The sequence below is a fragment of the Bubalus kerabau genome, chromosome X, assembly GCF_029407905.1.
Source record: "Bubalus kerabau isolate K-KA32 ecotype Philippines breed swamp buffalo chromosome X, PCC_UOA_SB_1v2, whole genome shotgun sequence".
In the NCBI taxonomy this organism is placed as follows: Eukaryota; Metazoa; Chordata; class Mammalia; order Artiodactyla; family Bovidae; genus Bubalus; species Bubalus kerabau.
Window position 1 is genome coordinate 123576445 of NC_073647.1, and position 27679 is coordinate 123604123.

At 38.5% G+C, this 27679-nt stretch overlaps 2 protein-coding genes across 2 annotated transcripts in view; one reads left to right on the forward strand and one right to left on the reverse strand.

The window, feature by feature from the left end:
• Positions 1-1464: 1464 nt before the first annotated feature.
• LOC129640164 (cilia- and flagella-associated protein 47-like) overlaps positions 1465-27679 on the reverse strand; it is a 176454-nt gene continuing 150239 nt past the window's right edge. Inside the window, exons 19-20 of the mRNA XM_055565400.1 lie at positions 11627-11786; positions 1465-1677 (exon numbers count right to left, since the gene is read on the reverse strand). Of these exons, the coding sequence (XP_055421375.1) occupies positions 1465-1677; positions 11627-11786 (373 nt within the window). The remainder of the gene's footprint in view (positions 1678-11626; positions 11787-27679) is intronic.
• LOC129638998 (zinc finger protein 346-like) lies at positions 8251-10367 on the forward strand. Its single transcript, XM_055563784.1, is given in 2 exon segments — positions 8251-8302; positions 8304-10367. Coding segments are annotated over 2 exon segments (759 nt in total). The 3' UTR covers positions 9011-10367.

Genomic DNA, 27679 nt, shown 5'->3' on the forward strand with positions numbered 1-27679 from the left:
TCATCTTCTGTTGTCTCCTTCCCCTTCTGCCTTCAATCTTGCCCAGCATCAGGGTCTTTTCAAATGAGTCAGTTCTTCGCATCAGGTGGCCAAAGTATTGCAGTTTCAGCTTCAGCATCAGTCCTTCCAATGAATATTCAGGACTGATTTCTTTTAGGATTGACTGGTTTGATCTCCTTGCAGTCCAAGGGACTCTCAAGAGTCTCCTCCAACATCACAGTTCAAAAGCATCAATTCTTCAGTGCTCAGCTTTCTATATATTCCAACTCTCACATCCATACATGACAACTGGAAAAACCATAGCTTTGACTAGACGGACCTTTGTTGGCAAAGTAATGGCTCTGCTTTTTAATATGCTGCTAGGTTGGTCATAGCTTTTCTTCCAAGGAGCAAGAGTCTTTTAATTTCATGGCTGCAGTCACAATCTGCAGTGATTTTGGAGCCCCCCCAAATAAAATCTGTCACTATTTCCATTGTTTCCCCATCTATTTGCATGAAGTGATGGGACCAGATGCCATGATCTTAGTTTTCTGAATGTTGAGTTTTAAGTCAACTTTTTCAATGTCCTCTTTCACTTTCATCAAGAGGCTCTTTAGTTCTTCTTCTCTTTCTGCCATAAGGGTGGTGTCATCTGCATATCTGAGGTAATTGATATTTCTCCCAGCAATCTTGATTCCAGCTTGTGTTTCCTCCAGCCCAGTGTTTCTCATGATGTACTCTGCATATAAGTTAAATAAGCAGGGTAACAATATACAGCCTTGACATATTTCTTTCTCAATTTAGAACCAGTCTGTTGTTCCATGTCCAGTTGTAACTGTTGCTACTTGACCTGCATACAGATTTCTCAAGGGGCAGGTCAGGTGGTCTGGTATTCCCATCTCTTTAAGAATTTTCCACAGTTTGTTGTGATCCACACAGTCAAAGGCTTTGGTATATTCAATTAAGCAGATGTTTTTCCGGAACTCTCTTGCTTTTTTGATGATCCAGCGGATGTTGGCAATTTGATCTCTGGTTCCTCTGCCTTTTCTAAATCCAGCTTGAACATCTGGAAGTTCACAGTTCACTACTGTTGCAGCCTGGCTTGGAGAATTTTAAATATTACTTTACTAGTGTGTGAGATGAGTGCAATCATGTGATAGTTTGAACATTCTTTGTTCAACAGAATAGAACATTTAGAATAGATTTAGTCAGTTTTAAAATAAAATGCAGAAGCTCTATTATATTGATACTTAAAATAGTAGTTCTCAGAAATATCTGAAAAATGAAATAACCATCATTGAAATATATTTAACTCTACTTAAGACCAAGAATGGCAACCCACTCCAGTGTTCTTGCCTGGAGAATCCCAGGGACGGGGGAGCCTGGTGGGCTGCCATCTGTGGGGTCACACAGGGTCGGACATGACTGAAACAATTTAGCAGCAGGAGCAAGACCAAGAAATATTTTGAGAAAAACAATTTTCTTTTATTTATTGTTCAACATCAAACGAGCCCCCTTGATCGTAGAGGATACCCCTGTTCTTGTGAGTTGAGCATTTTCATAGAGAAAATTACGCCGATGAGCTGGCTTTTTGTCAAACATCTTGTTACGAGCATCAACTTTGGCCTTTACTTTCAATGGCAGTATGGAAATTTGAGGTAACCCATTGATCTCATACAACCAGTACATATCTTCTGTCTAGAAACAAGGAGAGGAAGAGACTTTATACACAATATCCAGGGACTCAGAAAAATGTGAGAAAATACTTATCAAATTAACAACTTCTCTCTTCTCCATGTAAGGTATGGGAAGGGCACAAAACTGAAACTGCATTTGTGCATTAAGGGCACAAATCTGATAAATAAATGATTAGTGTGGAAAATAAATTCAGGAATGCATTTGGCTTTATGAATTAAAAAACATTCAATAAAAAGTCACACTTAGAGGTCTGCCCTGTGGGTGAAGCCATCTATTTGGTTTGCAGGAGACTATCACCTAGCATGAACTATATGTAATGGAAATAATACCTTGCAGGATTTATCTAAGGGAATTTCAATATGGCTATAGAACCAACTGGTATGATGTCAAGCTTCTGTTTTTAAGATTATGAAAGTACATCATTAATATAACTACCTGTAATTATTGAGCATGGTGCAAACTCATTAATGAAAATCAAAATCTAAATCCAAGTCAGTACAGCTTACACAGGAATTTACTTAAAAATCCTTCATTTCTTCTGCATTTTTGTACAGAATGACAATACTGAATTAGGTTGTCTAGCATTTTCTGCACATTTATGTTCATACTTATATCACATTGCTCTTACAGAGTTTTCTGATGCTACCTGTGTTTATCCAGGACTTCTACCTCACATAAGAATTGTATCATGTATGTTCAGAAAACTCACTCAAGAGAAGTTCAGGTCAAGAAAATACTGTAGTCATTATCAGGATTTAATATGTAATATGATCTCTGTCAATGAATGTTAAATTCAGGAATTTCTTGCACATCTGGAATGGTCATGTTTTAATTGAAACTGGCCCTTCTATCCCAGGAGGACCAACCCCACGTCCAAGGAGCCGTGGCTGCGCGGGCGCAGGAGGGCCTAGAGGAGCTATCCCATGTTGAAGGTCAGGAAGGGCGGTGGTAAGGAGATACCCCTCGTCCAAGGTAAGGAGCAGCGGCTGCGCTTTGCTGGAGCAGCCGCGAAGAGATACCCCATGCCCAAGGTAAGAGAAACCCAAGTAAGATGGTTGGTGTTGCAAGAGGGCATCAGAGAGCAGACACACTGAAACCATACTCACAGAAAACTAGTCAATCTAATCACGCTAGGACCTCAGCCTTGTCTAACTCAATGAAACTAAGCCATGCCCGTGGGGCAACCCAGGACGGGCGGGTCATGGTGGAAAGATCTGACAGAATGTGGTCCACTGGAGAAAGGAATGGCAAACCACTTCAGTATTCTTGCCTTGAGAACCCCATGAACAATATGAAAAGGCAAAATGATAGGATACTGAAAGAGGAACTCCCCAGATTGGTAGGTGCCCAATATGCTACTGGAGATCAGTGGAGAAATAACTCCAGAAAGAATGAAGGGATGGAGTCAAAGCAAAAAGAATACCCATCTGTGGATGTGACTGGTGACAGAAGCAAGGTCCGATGCTGTAAAGAGCAATATTGCATAGGAACCTGGAATGTCAGGTCCATGAATCAAGGCAAACCAGAAGTGGTCAAACAAGAGATGGCAAGAGTGAATGTCGACATTCTAGGAATCAGCGAACTGAAATGGACTGGAATGGGTGAATTTAACTCAGATGACCATTATATCTACTACTGCGGGCAGGAATCCCTCCCAAGAAATGGAGTAGCCATCATGGTCAACAAAAGAGTCCAAAATGCAGTACTTGGATGCAATCTCAAAAATGACAGAATGATCTCTGTTCGTTTCCAAGGCAAACCATTCAATATCACAGTAATCCAAGTCTATGCCCCAACCAGTAATGCTGAAGAAGCTGAAGTTGAACGGTTCTATGAAGACCTACAAGTCCTTTTAGAACTAACACCCAAAAAAGATGTCCTTTGCATTATAGGGGACTGGAATGCAAAAGTAGGAAGTCAAGAAACACCTGGAGTAACAGGCAAATTTGGCCTTGGAATACGGAATGAAGCAGGGCAAACACTAACGGAGTTTTGCCAAGAAAATGCACTGGTCATAGCAAACACCCTCTTCCAACAACACAAGAGAAGACTCTACACGTGGACATCACCAGATGGTCAACACTGAAATCAGATTGATTACATTATTTGCAGCCAAAGATGGAGAAGCTCTACACAGTCAGCAAAAACAAGACTAGGAGCTGACTGTGGCTCAGATCATGAACTCCTTATTGCCAAATTCAGGCTTAAATTGAAGAAAGTAGGGAAAACCACTAGACCATTCAGGTATGACCTAAATCAAATCCCTTATGATTATACAGTGGAAGTGAGAAATAGATTTAAGGGCCTAGATCTGATAGATAGAGTGCCTGATGAACTATGGAATGAGGTTTGTGACATTGTACAGGAGGCAGGGATCAAGACCATCCCCATGGAAAAGAAATGCAAAAAAGAAAAATGGCTGTCTGGGGAGGCCTTACAAATAGCTGTGAAAAGAAGAGAAGCAAAAAGCAAAGGATAAAAGCAAAGATATAAGCATCTGGATGCAGAGTTCCAAAGAATAGCAAGAAGAGATAAGAACGCCTTCTTCAGCAATCAATGCAAAGAAATAGAGGAAAACAACAGAATGGGAAAGACTAGAGATCTCTTCAAGAAAATTAGAGATGCCAAGGGAACATTTCATGCAAAGATGGGCTCGATAAAGGACAGAAATGGTATGGACCTAACAGAAGGAGAAAATATTAAGAAGAGATGGCAAGAATACACAGAGAACTGTACAAAAAAGGTCTTCACGACCCAGATAATCACGATGGTGTGATCACTCTCCTAGAGCCAGACATCTGGAATGTGAAGTCCAGTGGGCCTTAGAAAGTATCACTACGAACAAAGCTAGTGGAGGTGATGGAATTCCAGTTGAGCTATTCCAAATCCTGGAAGATGATGCTGTGAAAGTGCTGCACTCAGTAGGCCAGCAAATTTGGAAAACTCAGCAGTGGCCACAGGACTGGAAAAGGTCAGTTTTCATTCCAATCCCAAAGAAAGGCAATGCCAAAGAATACTCAAACTACCGCACAATTGCACTCATCTCACACGCTAGTAAAGTAATGCTCAAAATTCTCCAAGCCAGGCTTCAGCAATATGTGAACCGTGAACTTCCTGATGTTCAAGCTGGTTTTAGAAAAGGCAGAGGAACCAGAGATCAAATTGCCAACATCCGTTGGATCATGGAAAAAGCAAGAGAGTTCCAGAAAAACATCTATTTCTGCTTTACTGACTATGCCAAAGCCTTTGACTGTGTGGATCACAATAAACTGTGGAAAATTCTGAAAGAGCTGGGAATACCAGACCACCTAATCTGCCTCTTGAGAAATGTGTATGCAGGTCAGGAAGCAACAGTTAGAACTGGACTTGGAACAACAGAGTGGTTCCAAATAGGAAAAGGAGTACATCAAGGCTGTATATTGTCACCCTGCTTATTTAACTTATATGCAGAGTACATCATGAGAAACGCTGGGCTGGAAGAAACACAAGCTGGAATCAAGACTGCCAGGAGAAATATCAATAACCTCAGATATGCAGATGACACCACCCTTATGGCAGAAAGTGAAGAGGAACTCAAAAGCCTTTTGATGAAAGTGAAAGTGGAGGTGAAAAAGTTGGCTTAAAGCTCAACATTCAGAAAATGAAGATCATGGCATCTGGTCTCATCACTTCATGGGAAATAGATGGGGAAACAGTGGAAACAGTGTAGACTTTATTTTTGGGGGCTCCAAAATCACTGCAGATGGTGACTGCAGCCATGAAATTAAAAGGGGCTTACTCCTTGGAAGGAAAGTTATGACCAACCTAGATAGCATATTCAAAAGCAGAGACATTACTTTGCCAACAAAGGTTCGTCTAGTCAAGGCTATGGTTTTTCCAGTGGTCATGTATGGATGTGAGAGTTGGACTGTGAAGAAGGCTGAGCACCGAAGAATTCATGATTTTGAACTGTGGTGTTTGAGAATACTCTTGAGAGTCCCTTGGACTGCAAGGAGATCCAACCAGTCCATTCTGAAGGAGATCAGCCCTGGGATTTCTTTGGAAGGAATGATGGTAAAGCTGAAACTCCAGTACTTTGGCCACCTCATATGAAGAGTTGACTCATTGGAAAAGACTCTGATGCTGGGATGGATTGGGGGCAGGAGGAAAAGGGGATGACAGAGGATGAGATGGCTGGATGGCATCACTGACTCGATGGACGTGAGTCTCAGTGAACTCCGGGAGTTGGTGATGGACAGGGAGGCCTGGCATGCTGCGATTCACGGGGTTGCAAAGAGTCGGACACAACTGAGCGACTGAACTGTACTGAACTGGCCCTTCTATCCAGTTCATAGTAATTAAGTATTCAGAATCAATGAGTCTGGCTTTGTTGTTGAGCTGACAAACCAAGAACCATACTACAACTGGGTTAAATAACATTTTACTTCATATAAGGATGTTCAATTTGAAAAACACAGCTACATTTTGGTGATTGTGCATAAGTGGTTGTAAATGTTTATAAGTGACTCACTTATAAACTTATAAACACTTATAAATGTGTATAAGTGACTCACTTATGGGTACAAATGTATGAGCTACATAAAGGAACCTGCATCCATGCCCGATCTTAGTGGGTACACAGTTGTGAACTATGTGAAGGGATGTACTCTCCCATTCAGAACCTAGTGATACACATGGTAACTACATGTAAGGATCTGTTCTTTTGCCCAACATATCTACAAGACCATCTGAAAATAATTACAGATAAATACACTTTTAAATCCTAAATGTTACTGTATACATTTCAATTAAGATTCAAGTAATTTTGCAGTAAGTGATACTCAGAAATCTCTTGCATTCCTATACACTGACAACCAAAGATCAGAAAGATAAATTAAGGAAAAAATCCCATTTACCATCACATCAAAAAAAAAATAAACTACCTAGGAATAAACCTATCTAAGGAGGCAAAAGACCTATACTCAGAAAACTGTATGATACTGATGAAAGAAATCAAAGATGATACAAACAGATGGAGAGATATACCATGTTCTTGGATTGGAAGAGTCAATATTGTGAAAATGACTATACTGTCCAAAGCAATCTACAGATTCAATGCAATCCCTATCAAACTACCAAGGGCATTTTTCACAGAATTAGAACAAAAAATTTTATAATTTGTATAGACACACAGAAGGCTCCAAATAGCAAAAGTAATCTTGAGAAAGAAAAATGGAACTGGAGGAATCATGCTCTCTGAATTCAGACTATACAACAAAGCTACAGTCATCAAAACAGTATAGCAGTAGCACAAAAAACAGGAATATAGATCAATGGAACAGAATAGGAAGTCCAGAAATAAATCCACACACCCGTGGGCAATTAATCTATGACAAAGGAGGCAAGAGTATACATTGGAGAAAAGACAGTCTCTTCAATAAGTGGTGCTGGGAAAACTGGATAGGTTGATGTAAAAGAAAAGAAATAGAACATTTTAACATGATACACAAAAATACACTCAAAATGAATTACAGACGTAGATGTAAGGTCAGATACTATAAAACTCTTAGAGCAAAACACAGGCAGAACACTTTTACATAAATCAAAACAAGATCTTTTTTGATCTACCTCCTAGAGTAATGAAAATAAAACCAAAAATAAACAAATGGGGCCTAATCAAATCTACAAGCTTTTGCCCAGCAAAGGAAACTATAAACAAAATGGGCAGATCTGCTGGAAAAGGGATAGGCTACCCACTCCAGTATTCTTGGGCTTCCCTTGTGGCTCAGCTGGTAAAGAATCCGCTTGCAATGTGGGAGACCCTGGTTCGATCCCTGGGTTGGGAGATCCCCTGGAGAAGGGAAAGGCTACCCACTCCAGTATTCTAGCCTGGAGAATTCCATAGATTGCATAGTCCATGGGGTCGCAAAGAGCCAGACATGACTGAGTGACTTTTACTTTCAAATGGATATTTAGTATGCACTGGTATTAAGGAATTATTATTAATTTTTAGATATGATAATGGTATCATGGTTAAGATTTTTATCTTTTAGACATCAACAGAGAATATTTGTAGGTAATAGGAAGTCTTGGATTTTCTTCAAAATAATATGGGAAGTGAGGAAGAGGGTGGAAACATACTTGAAACAGGACTGGCCTTGGGTTGATAAGAGTTCATGTAGGATGATGAGTGCACAGAGAGTAAGTATTCTCTCCATTTTGGGGCATGTTTTAAATTCTCCATAATAGAAATAGGATCAACAGTGATTTCTTAAATCAAAATAGTGATTTCTCAATTTTCCCCATATACACTTTATCAAACTACACTACTTCACACTAATCAAAATGTTATATTCTCAGTTGATACCATATAAACTTATTCTTTCACAGAAACCCTTCAGTTCTGCTGCTAGTGATTTAACTGTCAAGTCTTCACAGGGAAATCAGAAACAGAATTTTGTTGGTAAAACTTCCTAAGTATTAATAGTTAATTTCAGAAATATCCACCATATGTTATAAACTGAATATAATTTTATTCACAAATCTCTCTTTAAAATATCACTTTAGATCGCCCGGTTAGAGCTTGCGGGGAAGATGGAGTATCCTGCATTGGACACGGTGGAGAATGCGGACACCGGCGGGGCCAGTGGAACACATGATCCAGAAGAACCAGTGTCTCTTCACCAACACCCAGTGTAAGGTTTGCTGCGCCTTGCTCATTTCTGAGTCCCAGAAGCTGGCACACTATCAGAGCAAAAAACATGCCAACAAAGTGAAGAGATACCTAGCAATCCATGGAATGGAGACACTAAAGGGGGAAATGAAGAGGCTAGACTCAGATCAGAAGAGCAGCAGAAGCAAAGACAAGAACCAGTGCTGCCCCATCTGTAACATGACCTTTTCCTCCCCTGTCGTGGCCCAGTCGCACTACCTGGGGAAGACCCACGCAAAGAACTTAAAGCTGAAGCAGCAATCCACTAAGGTGGAAGCCTTGCACCAGAATAGAGAGATGATAGACCCAGACAAGTTCTGCAGCCTCTGCCACGCGACTTTCAATGACCCTGTCATGGCTCAGCAACATTATGTGGGCAAGAAACACAGGAAACAGGAGACCAAACTCAAACTTATGGCACACTACGGACGGCTTGCCGACCCTGCTGTCACTGACTCAGCCGGGAAGGGCTACCCCTGCAAGACATGCAAGATAGTGCTGAACTCCATAGAACAGTACCAAGCTCATGTCAGCGGCTTCAAACACAAGAACCAGTCACCAAAAACCGTGGCATCACCTCTGGGCCAGATTCCCATGCAAAGGCAACCCATTCAGAAAGACTCAACCACCTTGGAAAACTAGGGGTGTTTCTGTCCAGCAACCCAAGTTGAACCAGCCATGAGCCAGCTTTCTGTTACTATGGTCAGCCCTTGGCTCCCTCTTCTTCCTTTCTTACACCTGGAGAATACACAGGCCTGAGGCAGGAGTAGACCATATACAGCCTCGGATTGGCCCAGGCAAATCTACTTCTTCTCCTCCCCTTTGGAATCGGCCCTGTAGGTCAGGGTAAGGGAAGCAGAGATGTTGACAGGACTTGGTATTTCCCAGGGTGGTAATTTGGAGGATGGCCTTTCCCCTTCGTCAGCCCTTCCGGGCCATATGTCATGAGACCCCAGGCCTGTCTTTCCACTAGAGGTCACTTATGGACCACTCCCTGCAGCTAAAGAACAGAGGTCTCCCTAAGCTCTAGGCATCTCCAGTGAAACCCGGAATTTTCACTCCAAGCCTTGGCCTAGGTAGGAAAGGGCAGATGGAAGTGGCTGCCACATGGAGGCTTGGAGTTCATGTGACACTCCCGCCCCCCAAAGAGTGTGAGCTTTCCTGAGCCTGGTATCTGATGCTGGCCAGTTGTCCAGATTTCTGCCCACTGTGAAGTCTCCTCCTGGAGCAGCGACACAGTCCTGGCAGAGCACTGCTATCCCGCTTTCCCCTTCTCCACAGTTCCCGAATGGTGCTAAGGACCTGCAGCAACTGGGGACAAGCTGGAGCCGAAGGAGGCCTCAGTACCCAGTGGGATCACAGAAAATGCCGACAGAGGCCTTTCCTCTCCTCCATCAGAGGTGCTCTGGCACAGGGTCATGTGGGAAAGTCCCCACGTAAAAATTTCCTGGGTGGCTCTCTCCCTTTAAAGGGAAACTGCCCTCACACCAGCCAGCTCCGAGATTGACTGCTGTCCTTCGGCCCTACTGGTCCTCTTGTTCCCCTTGCGCAGCAGACCATCCACCCAGGCTGCTGTGGTGCTAGTCCGCCCCCATCATCCACTAGGAGATTCTGAGACCAAGGAGCAAGATGGACCCTCAAAGGAATAGAAAAGAGAGCTGGTGTAAGCTTTTGCAGTGAGGAAACAGCTATGTCCCCAGCCCCAAATGTAGATTTCTACAACACTGCTGTGCTTTATGGCCTGGGACTTCACTGGGAGTGGACTTTACCTCATAGCTTTCAAACAGGAATTCCATGGAGGGTCACCCTCTGAGGTCCCTCCTCACTGGGTCAGAGAAGTCCACATCTGCTCTCGTGGGCTCCTCCCTCCACTCCCTGTCCCTTCGCCTGTAAATGCCTTTGTGTATTTTGTGTGTGTGTGTGTGTGTGTGTGTGTGCGCACACACTTATGCTCTATCTTTTGGTCACTGAAGCATCTAAATAAAGAATTTCTCCCATGAGCCAGACTGCAACTCAACAGATCTGGGAAAAAAAAAAAAATAAAATAAAATAAAATATCACTTTAAGAAGTAAGCACATTAACATCATAATTGTAATCAAATATTAACTCAGGAAATAGTTATGTGCAGCAAGGCTCCAGATGCTTTATATTTTTATTACCTGGATTGTAAGGGGTCTCAAAAAGACAAAAAATAAATGCTCTTCTCAAGCAATATTCAATATTTTTCTCTATTCATTAAAACAGTAACAACACATTTTTCTGCCAGTGGGGCTGCCTAATTAGTGTCTGATTCAGAAGTCTAGTAGTCACTTTGGCATCAGTAGTTGTGTCTCGAAATATGACTACAATTCCCTTATGCCTGTGCTACTGAAAAAAGACAGTGGGAATAGACATCTTTTCCAAAATAACTTGAAGGTTACCTTTAGCCAAAAGTTCATAGTAGGACAGATGTGGGAAATTTTATGGAGAAATTCTACTTACTGAATAAATTTTCAGAGTTGTATTTACCTTAAATTTTAACAAAATGATCACTTTAACATTATTTTATATTAATGGCCCATTTCACACTATTTTGTTTCAATTCAAAATAAATTTTATTTTGTTTAATTTTCATTTTAGACCTTAACATTTTCCTAACACCTTATCCTTTATCCTTTGAAATCAAAGGCTTCAAAATCCCTATTGGAAATCACCTAAAGTCTTTGAATAAAGGGGTGTGGTGTTCAGTTGTGTCCTACTCTTTGCAACTCCATGGACTGTAGCCTGCCAGGCTTCTTTGTCCTGGGAATTTTCCAGGCAAGAATACTGGAGCAGGTTGCCATTTCCTATGCTGGAGATCTTCCCAACCCAGGGATTTAACCTGCAACTTTTGCATCTCCTGCATTGAAGGCAGATTCGTTATCTCTGAGCTACTTGGGAAACCCAAAGCCTTTGAATAGGTTATTATAGGAAATCATATGTCTATACAAATCACTTTTCAGTCATTATTTATCTCTTCCACAATTCCTCAGTGTGGAAAAGAAGCAATTTCCTATTTCCATTGATGATAACAACATTTGGGTTATATTTCACATTTAAAATTTCTTTTTTTACCAAAAGGAAATTAAAACAAGCAAAACAGTTGAAATATGTTGACTTTTGCAAGATAATGTTGCTGTTCTTTACCACTGATCATTGAGTGAAAGTTTTTTTCCCAAAGTCATTCATTGAATTTTGTGACATCAAATATCCTCGACTATTACCTTTCTAGAACTCACCTGTATTGCTAACGTTGCTTTGTATTTCCTGCTGTACATTGTGGGTATAAAACCCACAGTGATGAGAGTTCCTTTAGGAAGAAGTTCTCCAATCTGAGGTTTTACAAAAAATTCAGGATCACTGCCAGGTAGGAAGAATGCCATGTATGACTCAGGATTTCTGGAACAAAAATATATTATCAATGTTTAAAACTTTATCATTGCCTTGTTCTCTGTATGAAAATTGGGGATAGGGCTTGGCTTATATCCCATTGCATAGGACTACAGTTAAACATTAATGGTGCTTTACAGCCATGAGTCTGATACTTTTTACTTTATGGAATGCTTACAGAATAACAGTGATTGGGCATTTAAAAAATTACTGGAGTGGCATTCTCTCCAGGGTGACAAAAATGGAATCTTAAAGATTTTTAAAATCATATCTTATTTCTATAGTGTGCAAAGAATACAATGCCATTACTATAAAAACTGGAAGAACCCAATGTCCCAAATGAAAATTCAATTATTTGTAAATAGTTCAGTTCAGTCGCTCAGTCGTGTCCGACTCTTTGCAACCCCATGAGTTGCAGCATGCCAGGCCTCCCTGTCCATCATCAACTCCTGGAGTTTACTCAAACTCTTGTCCATCGAGTCAGTGATGCCATCCAGCCATCTCATCCTCCATCGTCCCCTTCTCCACCTGCCCCCAATCCCTCCCAGCATCAGAGTCTTTTCCAATGAGTCAACTCTTTGCATGAGGTGGCCAAAGTATTGGAGTTTCAGCTTTAGTATCAGTCCTTCCAATGAACACCCAAGACTGATGTCCTTTAGAATAGACTGGTTGGATCTCCTTGCAGTCCAAGGGATCTCAAGAGTCTTCTCCAACACCACAGTTCAAAAGCATCAGTTCTTCCACGCTCAGCTTTCTTCCCAGTCCAACTCTCACATCCATACATGACCACTGGAAAAACCATAGCCTTGACTAGACACACCTTTGTTGACAAAGTAATGTCTCTGCTTTTTAATATGATGTCTAGGTTGGTCATAACTTTCCTTCCAAGGAGTAAGCGTCCTTTAATTTCATGGCTGCAATCACCATCTGCAGTGATTTTGAAGCCTCCAAAAATAAAGTCTGACATTGTTTCCACTGTTTCCCCATCTATTTCCCATGAAGTGATAGGACCAGATGCTATGATCTTCGTTTTCTGAATGTTGAGCTTTAAAGCCAACTTTTTCACTGTCCTCTTTCACTTTCATCAAGAGGCTTTTTAGTTCCCCTTCACTTTCTGCCATAAGGGTGGTGTCATCTGCATATCTGAGGTTATTGATATTTCTCCCGGCAATCTTGATTCCAGCTTGTGTTTCTTCCAGCCCAGCGTTTCTCATGATGTACTCTGCATATAAGTTAAATAAGCAGGGTGACAATATACAGCCTTGAGGTACTCCTTTTCCTATTTGGAACCAGTCATTGTTTCATGTCCAGTTCTAACTGTTGCTTCCTGACCTGCATATAGGTTTCTCGAGAGTCAGGTCAGATGGTCTGGTATTCCCATCTCTTTCAGAATTTTCCACAGTTTATTGTGATCCACACAGTCAAAGGCTTTGGCATAGTCAATAAAGCAGAAATAGATGTTTCTCTGGAACTCTCTTGCTTTTTCAATGATCCAGCAGATGTTGGCAATTTGATCTCTAATAACTCAATATCTAAAATGCCTGACCACAACAGCTATCATAAAGTCTTGTTTTTACTATTATTCTAATGTGATATTTGCTTACTTCTTTTCAGTTTTCTACTTGCTAAGTGAGATGTAAGTAATTTATAGGTTCATTAAAAATTCTTGGGCCTGGAGATGAGCTGCCACGATCTGAAATGAACTGAGTGACATTTAAGATTCAAGTTACCATCTTGAAGTCAATGTAGATTACATTTGAGATGAATACTGTGAAAGAAGTTGAGGAACTTCTTGGTAGAGGAAAGCAGGAGGGAGACCGAGTACATGGGAGGCTGTGAGAAATTGAAAATCCAATTGACAGTGGAGATGCAGGCAGAAGGTAAAGAACAATTTCCTAGAATTAAGATCCAACAGTGAAACATCAAAGAGTACATGGGAGATTTAGGTTGGGACTCAGGGATCCTTTCAGTAAATGCGTATTGAGTTTCACAGCAGGTGGTATGAGAGAGTGGATTATGGACAGAGATGACCTAGACTGAAATCCTAGCTGTATGTAGGAGCATGACTTCAGGCAATTTAGTTTTTTGGAACCTCTGTTTTCATTCCATTAAACTGATAATCCCCATAAAGATTATTACCTTTCCTGGCATATGGAAAGTACCTGATAAGGACTAATAATATTAACATATTGATCAATATGATTGTTACTGTTTTAAACCATTTTATAACCAATGCTAGGCAATGATGCATGATCCAACAAATAAGAAACGTATAAAACAGACTATGCTGAGGGGTGATGTCAGCAAGATGGCAGAATAGAAAGCCCCAGATCAGTTCCATGGAGACAATGATTCAAAAAGACGCAGACCAAATTCCACTGTGAGAAATTCTGAAACCAGTTAAGAGCGTCTGCCCTCCAGATGAGTGTAAAGTCAGCTACTCTGAAGCTATTAGGAAAATTCGTGGCAGGCTCTCACCACAGTCTCTCCCTCCTGAGCACAGTAGCACAAGATTAGGAGGAGATTCTCAGGTCCCACTTCTCCCAGGTAAGGAAAAGAGAAGAGTAGACTAGACACCCAACATTTGGACAATGGGGGTATGGAGCTGCTGGGGGACTGACTTCTGTCTTGCCTATCTTGAAGTACTGATGAGACCTCATACACACTAGATGCATGGTAGTTTCTGAGAACACAAAAGTACTGGGCAGGGTACTGATGCTGCAGAAGTCCTATGGTAGGGCAGATAGAAGCTGATATAACCCAGAAGGCTCTCCCTAAGTGCAGAAAAAGGAGAGTGGAACATATACTCAAATTTCTAGCTTCTTAGTAGGCTGCTTAAGGTTCTGCTTTTTGTCTTGCTTGTCTCATGGAACTGAGAGAACCTGACAAACTACATGACTAGAGGCTGCTGAAAAAAAAAAAAATCTGGGTAATATGCTGCTGCTTCAGAGTGCTCATAGTACAAAAGACAGACACCAGAGGGAGGAAGAGATTACAAACTACTGAAAAAAGAAACTGGCAAGCCCCTCTAATTAGTAATCTTCACACACAAGTTCAGAAAGACATGTGAAAGTGAAAGTCACTCAGTCGGGGCCAACTCTGCAAGTCCATGGACTACACAATCCATGGAATTCTTCAGGCCAGAATACTAGAATGGGTAACCGTTCCCTTCTCCAGCGGATCTTCCCAACCCAGGGATTGAACCCAGGTCTCCCACACTGACGGCAGATTGTTTACTAGCTGAGCCACAGGGGAAGCCCAAGAATACTGGAGTGGGTGGCCTATCCCTGTTTTAGCAGATCTTCCTGACCCAAGATTCAAACCAGGGTCTCCTACATTGCAGGTGGATTCTTTACCAACTGAGCAAAGAAAGACATATTCAACAGAAAAGATTTGAAAGTCTCCCAAAGTCTTTAGTTGCACTGATTGTTGAAGATCTTTCCCTGCATTAAGCCAGTTTGTAAAGAATGGGAAAGGCAGCTATTTTTCCAAATGTGTCGATACCAACACAAAGTTAAAAAGGAAATGAAGAAACAAACAAACAAAAAATATGCTGTTAAAGAAAGAAAATAGATCTCCAGAAATGTACCATAAAGAAGTGGAGGTATAGAAATTACTTTGCAAATTATTCAAAATAATTGTCATGAAGACGTTCAACAACATCAGGAAAACAATGCATGAACCAAAAGAGAATTTCAACAAAAAGACAGAAAATATTAAAAAGACCAAACAAATTTTGGAGCTGAAGAATGCAGAAACTGAACTGAAAAATTTACTAAGGGTTGAGGTCCATTTGATTCAGCAGAAATAATGAGAGAACTGAAAGAAAAGTCATGTGAAGAGGAGCAAAAAGAAAAGTAAATGAAGTAGAGTGAAGAAAATCTAAGGGACTTACACAACAATATCAAGAGGACTAATATACACATTATGAGTCTCAGGAGGAACAGAGAGAAACAGAAGCAGAAAGCTTATTTTTAGAAATAATGGACACAAACTTCCCAAATCTGGAGAAGAAAATGAACATCAGATTAATGAAGTACAAAAGGCTCTAAATAGGATGAAATCAAAGAACTCCACAATGAGACACATAATTAAAATGTCAACAGTTACAGACAAAAACAGAATTGGAAAACAGCAAGAGAAAACGAACTTATTACATACAAGGGAATTCTTGTAAGACTTCCAACAGATTTCTCAGCAGAAACCATGCAAGCCTGAAGTGAGAGGAATGATATATTCAAAGTGGTGAAAAACAAACTGCCAACCAAAAACACTATATCTAGCAAAAAAAAAAAAGTCCTTCAAAAAGGAAATAGATACTTTCCCTGACAAAGAAAAGCTAAGGGAGTTAATCGCCACTAGATCTGCTTTACAAGACATGCTAAAAGGAGTCCTTTAAGTTGAAATGAAGAGAGTAAATAGCAACACAAAAGCATTTGAAAGTATAAAGTTCACTGGCAAAAATAAGTATAAATAAAATACACAAAGCTAAATATTGTAACAGTGGAACATAAATCACTTAGTTGTGCCATAAAAGTTAAAAAACAGTTTATAAAAAAATATTAAAAGAAACACAATAAAAAATGTGTAACTTGTACATCACTAAAGAACTGTAGAGATTTTGTATGCAACTGAAGTTGTTATCAGCTTAAAATGGATTGTTAAACTTATAAAATGTTTTATGTAAGTCCCATGGTAACCACAAAGAAAACACCTACAGAAGATACCCGAAAGAAAATGAGAAAAGAACCAAAGCATATTACTATAAAAAAAAAAAGCAATACAACACAGAGGAAGATAGCAAGATAAGAAAAGATGCACAAAAGAGCTGTAAGACATACTGAAAAAAACAAAATGGTAAGTTCCTCCGTATCATTAACTACTTTAAATATTAGTAAATTAAACTCTCTTCAAAAGAGACAGTGGCTGATAGGATAAAAATACAAGATCCAAGTATGTGCCGTCTACAAGAGACTAAATTTGGGTTTAAAGATACACATAGGCTGAAAGTTAAAGGGAAAAAAGAATATTCCATGAAAATGGTAAACAAAAGAGCATGCCTAGCCTTACTTCTATGAGGCAAAGTAGACTTAATAAAAAACTGTCAAGAAGACAAAGAAGGATTTTATATCAAATCAGCTTGCCAGAACAAAAAACCAATTATACAGTTATAGTTATATATGCTCAACAATAGAGTACCTAAATATATAGACCAAAGATTGACAGAACTTAAGGGAGGAATAGACAGCAATAGAATAATAATAGGAGATTTCAATACCCCATTTTCAATAATGGAATATTGAATGGAATGAAAACTTAGACAGAAGACCAGTAAGAGAAAAGAAGACAGGAGCAAGGAGCAACACTACAGACAAATGATTCTAACGAATATATACAGAACATTTCACTCAATAGCAACAGCATTCATATTCCTCTCAGGTACACATGGAACATTCTCAAGGACAGACTTCATGTTAGGTCACAAATCAAGTCTGAACACATTTAAGAAGATTGAAGTTTTACCAGTTGTCTTTTTCCTCCATAGTGGAATGAAACTAGATATCAATAGCAGATGGAAAACTGGAAAATACACAAATACATGAAAATTAAACAATTAAATTTTCATTAAAAAAACAAATCTTGAACCAATGAACCAAGAAGATGTTATAAAATATCTTGAGACAAAATGAAAACACAACATTGCTTATGGAATGCAGCAAAAGTACTACTAAGATGGAAATTTATACTGATAAACGCCTACATAAAGAAGAAAGAAGTCAAACAATCTAATTCTATTTCTCAAGAAACAGGAAAATGAAGAAAAACCCAACCCAAAGTTAGCAGAAAGAAAGAAATAAAGAGTACAGCAGAAATTAAAGAGACAAAAGAAAAAAAATAGAAAAAAATCAACTGAGTCAGAGTTTTTTGAAAATAACAAAATCAATAAAATTAGCTAGATTAAGAAAAAACATAAGACTTAAATGTATAAAATCATATATGAACAAGGACACATTACAATTGATGCCCCAGAAATAAAAATGACCAGAAGAGACTGCTATAAACAATTATATATAAAATTTGTATAACCGAGAAGAAACGGATAAATTCCCAGAAAATAAGGATTTACGAAGACAAAATCATGAATAAACAGAAAATCTGAACATATGAATATTAAGAACATTGAATCAGTAATCAAAATCCTCCCAACAAAGAAACACCCAGGAACAGATGGTGAATTCTACCAAATATGTAAAGAAGAATTAATGTCAATCCATCTCAAACTCTTCCAAAATATTAAAGATGAGGGAATTCTTCCAAATACTTCCAAACTTAATTTATCCTGATGTCAAAGCCCGAAAAAGACACTACAAGAAAAGAAAACTCTGGCAAATATCCCTGATGAATATAGATGCAAAAATCCTCAACAAATGCTATCAAATGGAATTCAATGGCGTGTTAATAGGATTATACACCATGTATAAATAGGATTTAACTATAGGATGTGAAGAAAGTTCCACATAAGAAAATTAATTAATATGATAAACCACTTTAACAGAATGAAGGATAAAAAACACATGATCATCTCAAGATATGCAAGGAAAAAACTGACAAAATTTAACACCACTTTATTATAAAAACACTCAACAATCTAGGAACAAAAGAAAATTACTTCAACATAACAAAGGCCACATATGAAAAGTCCACAGCTAATATATTCAACATTGAAAGACTAAAAGCTTGTCCTCTAAGATCATTATCTTTGATTTTATTTGTACAATGATTCCAGAAAAAAACTTTACATAATAAGTGAATTCAGGAAAGTTGCAGGATATAAAATCAACATACAAAAATGAGTTGCGTTACTATACACTAATAATGAACTATTTGAAAAAGAGATTAAGAAAACAATCCTATTTAAAATAGCACTGGGACGACCCAGAGGGATGGAATGGAGAGGGAGGAGGGAGGAGGGTTCAGGATGGGGAACACATGTATACCTGTGGCGGATTCATTTTGATGTTTGGCAAAACTAATACAATTATGTAAAGTTTAAAAATAAAATAAAATTAAAAAAAATAATAAAACAGCATGAAAAAGACCTTTCAAATATGACAGCAAAAGCACTGGAATCAAGAGCAAAAATAAGCAACAGGACTATATCACACTAAAAAATTTCTGCGCAGCAAAGGAAAAGAAATCAACCAAATGAAAAGGTGACCTTTGGACAGGGAGAAAATATTTGCAAATCATGTATCTAATGGGGGATATTATCTAAAATACATAAGGAACTCACAGAACTCAATAGCAAGAAACCCCACAAATAATCCTATTAAAAATGGGCAGAGGACCTCAAAAGATATTTTTCCCAAAGAAGACATACAAATGGCCAAAAAGCAGTGCTCAATATCACTATTCATCAGGGAAATGAACATCAAAATCACAATGCGATATAACCTCGTATCTGTTAGGATTGTTACTATCACAGAGTCAAAAAATAAGTGTTAGCATGAATGTGTAATAAAGAAAACCACTTAACACTGCTGGTGGGATTTAAAATTTGGTATAGACATTATGGAAAATTTGATGAAGTGTCCTCAAAAAACTAAAATTGAATTACCATATGATCCAGCAATCCTACTTATAGGCATATATCTAAAGGAAATGAAATTAGTATCTCAAAGATGTATCTGCACCCCCATGTTATTATAGCATGAGTCACTATAGCCAAGACATGGAAATAGCCCAAGTGTCCGCCTACAGATGAATAAAGAAAATGTGGTATATGTACAAAATGGAGTAATATTTAGCCATAAAAAAGATGGAACTCTTGCCATTTGAGACAACACAGATGAAGCCTGAGGAGATTACACTAAGTAAAATAAGCCAGATACAGAAAAATAAATTTTGCACAATGTCACTTAAATACAGAATCTAAAAAGGTTGAACTCACAGAAGCAGAGAGTAGAACAATGGTTTTCAGGGGCTAGGGGTTAGAGGAAATAGGGAATATTGGTTAAAGGGTACAAATTTTCAGCTATATTAATAAGATAGATTCTAGAGATCAAATGTATAGCATGAAGCCTATAGTTGCTAATAATAAATAATACAGTTGAAATCTGCTAAGATAGATCTTTAGTGTTCTTACCACACACACCAAAAGATAATTATGTGACGTGCTGAAGATTGATTGATTGATTGGAAGAATCATTTCACAGTATATATTGTATTTAATCCTCACATTGTTTCTGATCAGAAAATTTCACATCACGTTGATGACAGATAATTATAGAAATTATTCCTTTCTGTATGTGGCATTTCTTACATTATACTATCCAGTAGGGCACCTATTCTGCTTACATGTGCCAAAGTTAATGCTGGGTTTAACCTTCTAAAAGAACAGAGATTTGTGGGGACTTCCTGGTGGTTCAATAGTTAAGACTCTGTGCTTCCAATGCAGGAAGCAAGGGTTTGATCCCTGGTTGGGGAACTAAGATCCCACATGCCATGCAGTGTCACAAAATAAATACATAATAAATAAAGTAATAGAAAATTTTAATCAGCTTTCCCAGGGCTATTGATATTGAAAATATAGCTCAGGGGTCTGACATATTCTTTAGCCTACCACCATTCAGAATGGCCTGAATCTGAGGTTTACAGGACTCCAATCTGGGACAGGTAGGTGACCAAAGATTTTCTGTTGAGTTGGGATTGGAGAAGGGGAGACAGGAGCTGGGGTATCTTATCTAAATGGACACTGTGCCCACTACATACTACCCATTCTTTGATGTGATTGTGTAAAGATGTGTATGTGTGTGAGTGTGTGTGTCTTTGGTAAACTGGAGACACATTGTATGTGTCTTTGGTAAATTGGAGACAGTGATATCTAAGTAGTTGTATGAAAATTAAATAATGTTACTCTGCTAAATATTTAGTAGGAAGGAAGCAAATATTTACTATTGTGTATTTACTGTTGTGTTTACTGTGTTGTTCTTTGGCAAGGCAAACAAAGGAATAAGAAAAATATGATGATCATGAATAATCACCAAAGTGGGCTCATTACTGTCCCAGACTAAACACAGCTTTTTACTAGAAACACATTATTTTTAGTTTTTAAGATAACAATATCATTAAGAATAATAGATAAGCTGTTCTGATACTTTGAACTCTATCATGTGTCTATCCTAACTCTTCAGAGGATGCAAAGTATTTAAAATGCAAATTTTAGGTATGAATCATCATACTTAAATTATCCCCCAGACAAACTCTGGTCCTTTAAATAAGGAAAACACAAAGTGACATGTACTCCTTAAAATAGTCTTCCTTAAGCCTTTTTCTCTTTCCTCCTCTCCTGTGGGCCTTACGTTTTAGAGATCATTTAATTTAGAAGATAGAATAGCCACCATCTCATTGTTTGTCACGCTTTTTGTTCTTCTCTTTTCCCTTCTCCTCATGCCCAGCAAATAAGAAAAATGTGTAGTCACCAGGGCACAGAGTCATTTCTCTTCAGAACTTAGTTTACACTTGATGAGAGAGAAAAAGGAGATGTTGAGCATTGAGTTGGTTTGTGGGGAAGCTGGTCGAGTACTAAATATCATTAGGTCAGTCTATCTCACATCACTCCCCCAAGTTTCAAGGGTCATCTGGATGACCTGAGATTTCTAATGCCTACTTAGGTATAGCCCCCCAGGGATGGAACATAGAGTGGATATAATCAGGAGTATAGTACAGCATTGGGACAACTAAAATGAATTTAAAGACAGAACTGGCATGGGCTAGTTTTCAATTGTCCCCCTAAATGCTGGGAAAGATTGAAGGCAGGAGGAGAAGGGGATGACAAAGTATGAGATGGTTGGATGGCATCACTGACTTGATGGTCATGAGTTTGAGCAAGCTCCAGGAGTTGGTGATGGACAGGGAAGCCTGGTGTGCTGCAGTCCATGGGGTCACAAAGAGTCGGACATGACTGAGTGACTGAACTGACTGACTGGTAGTCCCTTTCACATATCAAAATCAACACAGTGATTCTCCTGTAGCCAATAGGAAGTAGCTAAGTAAAGCTGCATAAATTCTAGTTCTGTATCAGAAAATGCTCTGTAGTTCTTTTGGACTACACACTGTGGGAAACCAGTCACTGTATATAAAATTCAACTACTTGAGACACATATTACAGAGACACTGCATGTAGGCACCATTAGCCAATAACAGCTGCACTATTAGATAATAACTAGCATTAACTTCTAGTTTTGTTAACCATTTTGATGAGCTAGCGCAATCAAACCTTAAGATGGCTTTGGATATTGCCAACATGTGACTGCAGCCTCCTAAGGGAACCTCAATCATTAAGCTATAACAGAAATGTAACCCAAATCTGTAGAATTTTCTGTTAAATCTCAAAAAAAGAAAACCTCCTGTGTTCATAGTATAAGGTGTTCATTATTATATCCTCAAAACCAAAATTGAACAAAATCAAAAGCTATACATTAAAAAATATTATTTTGACATTTTTAGGTTTCTTAGTAACTTTAAGTCATTTACTTAATATAAGACGGTTGTCAGACCTCAGGACATAAGAATCAAAATTTATTTCATATTGTGAGTGCACTTGACAAATACAATTACTTATGATAAATGCATTTATCTACCAGGAAAATATACTGAACCCTAAAGAAGTAGGTATATTTCACATTTCTGTTGAGACTCTCTTACAACTTAGTACTTGCAGAAATATATCAGAATGAAAGATACTGGATACTTCTAATTTTAAAGAAAGTATCTAAGAGAACATTTGTAATGTTAATTAAAAATGAATGCAGATAACTGTAATGAAGCAGAATGGTTGTTTCTCTTTTGCTTCCTCTACACAAATACACTGCCATAATTGCCTTTTTTTTCTTATAGAAAAATACAAGGGCATTAGGGAACAAATTTTATTGTGTTAGGGAGTGAAACACATGTCATATGTTTTATGGTCGTATTCATAAAAAATGATGTCAAAGACCTTTAGAAATCAAGATACCCTGTAAAGACACAAAAATAAACTGAAAAGTAGTCTGAAGAAATTGACTTTGCAATTATCTTATATTTTTCCAAAGGTCAGCTCAAGGTATAAGGAAATGATCTAAGTCTATTGCAAATGGATGGAGAAGAATTAACTAAATGTAGGGGAACCAAGAAAGTAAGAACTAAGCTCATATATTTTTTTAAAGGCTAAGTGAGACATAGATATAATCCTGACCTTTTATCATGGAAAAAAATATCAGGCTGAGCACATGTGTAAAATATTAACATTATTATGGTCATAGTATACACAACCTAAGATGACATTACCCAAGAGAGTGGAAGAATGAATCATACTGGTTTCTGAATTAATGTGGATATTCAATAGGATATAACATGTTCCTGTTCATCCTTCCTTCTGATGGTAAACAAGGGCCTTGGCCTATGTCTCCAACTATCTAAATGAAGGCAGAGCTTCCAATTAGATTTAGAGACAAAGTACATTCATGAAAATGATTTACCTTTCAATTTAGATAGTAATAATCATGATGAAATTCTTCTAGAAAACTCACATATTTCATTTTATATCTTTATTGAGTGTTTTCCTATATGAGTATCATCCAAAATTTTCTCATTTTTAAATTATAATATCTTATAACTAATGACTAAGTTATATAATTTATCTGTCCAGAGCAATCACATGAGGCAATGAAGGATGGAATTTATGTTATCTTGAATTCAAATGCTATAGTTCCTACATTTTAATTAAATTAAATGCAGGATAATATAAAAAATCAACAAGGACAGAATATAATGGTTCAGATACTATGAACTCTATGGATTATATATTTTCCACAAACAAGAAAGAAGAAACAAAATTTTACTTATTAAAGGCCCCCCAAATGATGTTCTTTTCATCATAGGGGACTGGAACGCAAAAGTAAGAAATCAAGAGATACCTGGAGTAACAGGCAAGTTTGGCCTTGGGGTACAAAATGAAGGATAGAAAAGGCTAACAGAGTTTTGCCAAGAGAACACACTGGTCATAGCAAACAGCCTCTTCCAATAACACGACAAGACTCTACACATGGACATCACCAGATGGTCCATACCAAAATATGATTATATTCTTTGTAGCTGATGATAGAGAAATTCTATATAGTCAGCAAAAACAAGACTGGGAACTGACTGTGGCTCAGATCATGAATTCCTTATTACCAAATTCAGACTTATATTGAAGAAAGTAGGAAGAACCACTAGACCATTCAGGTATGACCTAAATCAGATCTGATATGATATATAGTGGAAGTGACAAATAGAGTCAAGGGATTAGATCTGACAGACAAAATGCCTGAAGAACTATGGACAGAGTTTAATAACATTGTATAGGAAGTGGTGACCAAAACCTTCCCCAAGAAAAAGAAATGCAACAAGGAAAAATGGTTGTCTGAGGAGGCCTTACAAATGGCTGGGAAAAGAAGAGAAGCAAAACACAAAGGAGAAAAGGAAAGATATACCCATCTCAATGCAGAGTTCTAAAGAATAGCAGGGAGAGATAAGAAAGCCTTCTTAAGTGAACAATGCAAAGAAATAGAGGAAAACAACAGAATGGGCAAGACTAGAGATCTCAAGTAGCAAGGACCTAACAGAAGCAGAAGAGATTAAGAAGAGGTGACAAGAATACACAAAAGAACTGTACAAAAAAGTCTTAATGACCCAGATAACCATGATGGTGTGATTAACTCACCTAGAACCAGATATCCAGGAGTGTGAAGCCAACTGAGCCTTAGGAAGTATTACTATACATACAGCTAGTGGAGGTGATGGAATTCCAGCTGAGCTATTTCAAAGATGATGCTGTTAAAGTGTTGCAATCAATATGCCAGCACTGGAAAAGGTCAGTTTTCATTCCAATCCAAAGAAGGGCAATGCCAAAGAATGTTCAAACTACTACACAATTGAACTCATATCACATGCTAGCAAGGTAATGTTCAAAATCCTTCAAGCTAGGCTTTAACAGCATGTGAACTGAGAAGTTCCAGATGTACAAGCTGGATTTAGAAAAGGCGGAGGAACCAGAGATCAAATTTCAAACATCCATTGGATCATAGAAAAAGCAAGGGAATTCCAGAAAAACATCTACTTCTGCTTCATTGACTACACCAAAGCCTTTGACTGTGTGGATCACAACAAACTTGGAAAAGTCTGAAAGAGATGGGAATACCAGACCATCTCACTTGTCTCTTTAGAAACTTGTATTCAGGTCAACAGTTAGAACCAGACATGGAAAAATGCACTGGTTCAAAATTAGGAAAGGAGTATATCAAGGTGTATACTGTTACCCTGCTTATTTAACTTATATGCAGAGTAAATCATGCAAATTGCCAGGATGGATGAAGCACAAGCTAGAATCAAGACTGCTGGGAGAAACATCAATAACCTCAGACATGCAGAAGACAACACCCTGATGGCAGAAAGCGAAGAGAAACTAAAGAGCCTCTTGATGAAGGGGAAAGAGAAGAGTGAAAAAGCTGGCTTAAAACTCAATATTCTAAAAAACAAAGATCATGGCATCTGGTCCCATCACTTCAAGGCAAATAGATGGGGAAAAAATGAAAACACTGATAGACTGTTTTTTCTAGGGCTCTGAAATCACTGCAGATGGTGACTGCAGCAATAAAATTAAAAGAAGCTTGCTCCTTGGAAGAAAAGCTATGACAAACCTGCTGCTGCTGCTGCTAAGTCGCTTCAGTCGTGTCCGACTCTGTGCGACCCTATAGACGGCAGCCCACCAGGCTCTGCCATCCCTGGGATTCTCCAGGCAAGAACACTGGAGGGGGTTGTCATTTCCTTCTCCAGTGCATGAAAGTGAAAAGTGAAGGTGAAGTCGCTCAGCCGTGTTTGACTCTTTGCAACCCCATGGACTGCAGCCTACCAGGCTCCTCTGTCCATGGGATTTTCCAGGCAAGAGTACTGGAGTGGGTTGCCATTGCCTTCTCCGATGACAAACCTAGATTGTCTTTAAAAAGCAGAGACATTACTTTGCCTACAAAGGTCTGTATAGTCAAAGCTATGGTTTTTCTACTAGTCATGTGTGGATGTGAGAGTTGGATCAGAAAGAACTCTGAGTGTTGAAGAGCTGATGCTTTTGAACTGTGGTGCTGGAGAAGATTCTTGAGAGTCCCTTGGACAGCAAGGAGATTAAACCCATCAGTCCTAAAGGAAATCAATCCTGAATGTTCATTGGAAGGACTGATGCTGAAGGTGAAGCTCCAATACTTTGGCCACCTGATGTGAAGAGCTGACTCCATTGGAAAAGACCCCGATGCTGGGAAAGATTGAAGGCAGGAGGAGAAGGGGACCACAGAGGATGAGATGGTTGGATGGCATCATCGACTCAAGGGGCGTGAATGTGAGCAAACTCCAGGAGATAGTGAAGGACAGGGAAGTCTGAGGTGCTGCTGTCCATTGAAGTCACAAAGAGATGGACACATCTGAGCAACTGAACAACAGTAACAACAACAAACAAGAAAGAAGAAAGATAATTTCACTCACTAAAGGCTCATACAGGTTATGAAATCTGTTCACTTTCTCATATTTTTGGTAGCATCTATGTTGCATCCCTTTAGTTAATTTTCACCTATTTGGGAAATGTATTTCAGATTATGTCAAACAGATTTGTAGTAGCAAAGACCATGGACAAAGCCCAAATGTGTAGGCAAATACACATACAAAACTGAATGAAGGAATTCTGACTTTAAACTTAAAACTTTATCAGAGTCACAGGTACCAAAGACAAATGCCAAGCAAATATCAAAAGAAAAAAAAAAACTGGATGAATGAATATTGATTTGCTGCTCAAGAGCAGCTTTCTCAAAGTAAACAGGTATTATATTAAAATTTCCTGCCTGCCAATAAACAGATATTAACTTTTGCACTTCTGATTGCACAGGGAATATTTTAAAATTGACCAACTCAGAAAATTTTATAGGCCAATTAGTTAAGGATAATTAATAAGTTATTAAAAGAGCAGAGCTCTGATGATACCCATAACTGTGTTTATTTGGAGCTGATCAACTCATTAAAATTTTTTATTACAATGAACAACTTACTATGAAAAGATGTCAAATATATTGATATGAGAGTTATATGTAGTACATAAGGGTACAAATAACTTTAAATAACTCTGAATGAATTTTTAAAAATGCTTTTAAAGAGTTTTAAAAGGTAACCCAAAAGAAACAGGATATAACCTATGTGCCATTAAATTTCAGAAACCTAAGAAATACACCAAGCTTCTGTTTCATCTCCAAGTGTACTTCAAAGCAAATTTACATTCAGTGATAACCAAAGTGCCTGGGGGTTTTCATTCTTTCAGGGCATTTTATCAAGCATCCCTTATATATCTGGGACTGACCATGGTACTCTGAGTCCCTGTCTTCATTGAACTCAGACTAATAATGACAGTAGATATTACATGACAAAACTCATCATAATTAAACTTCTCAAGACTAAAATTAAGTAAAACATCCTGGAAGAAACTAGGAAGAAATAAAATGTTACCTATAGGGGAGCAACAGTTCAAACGACAGCACATTTTTCCTTGGAAACCAAGCAAGCCATAAGGAAGTGGTATATTTTTTCAAGAGATGAAGGAAAAGAACTCTGAATCATGAATTCTATATCAGGTAAAAGTATTCTTCCATAATAAAGGAATAACCTCAGATTATTGGAGAAGGAAATGGCAACCCACTCCAATGTTCTTGCCTGGACAATCCCAGGGACGGGGGCGCCTGGTGGGCTGCCGTCTATGGGGTCACACAGAGTCAGACACGACTGAAGCGACTTAGCAGCAGTAGCAGTAGCAGCAATCACTAGCAACTTAGCAGCAGCAGCAGAGCTAA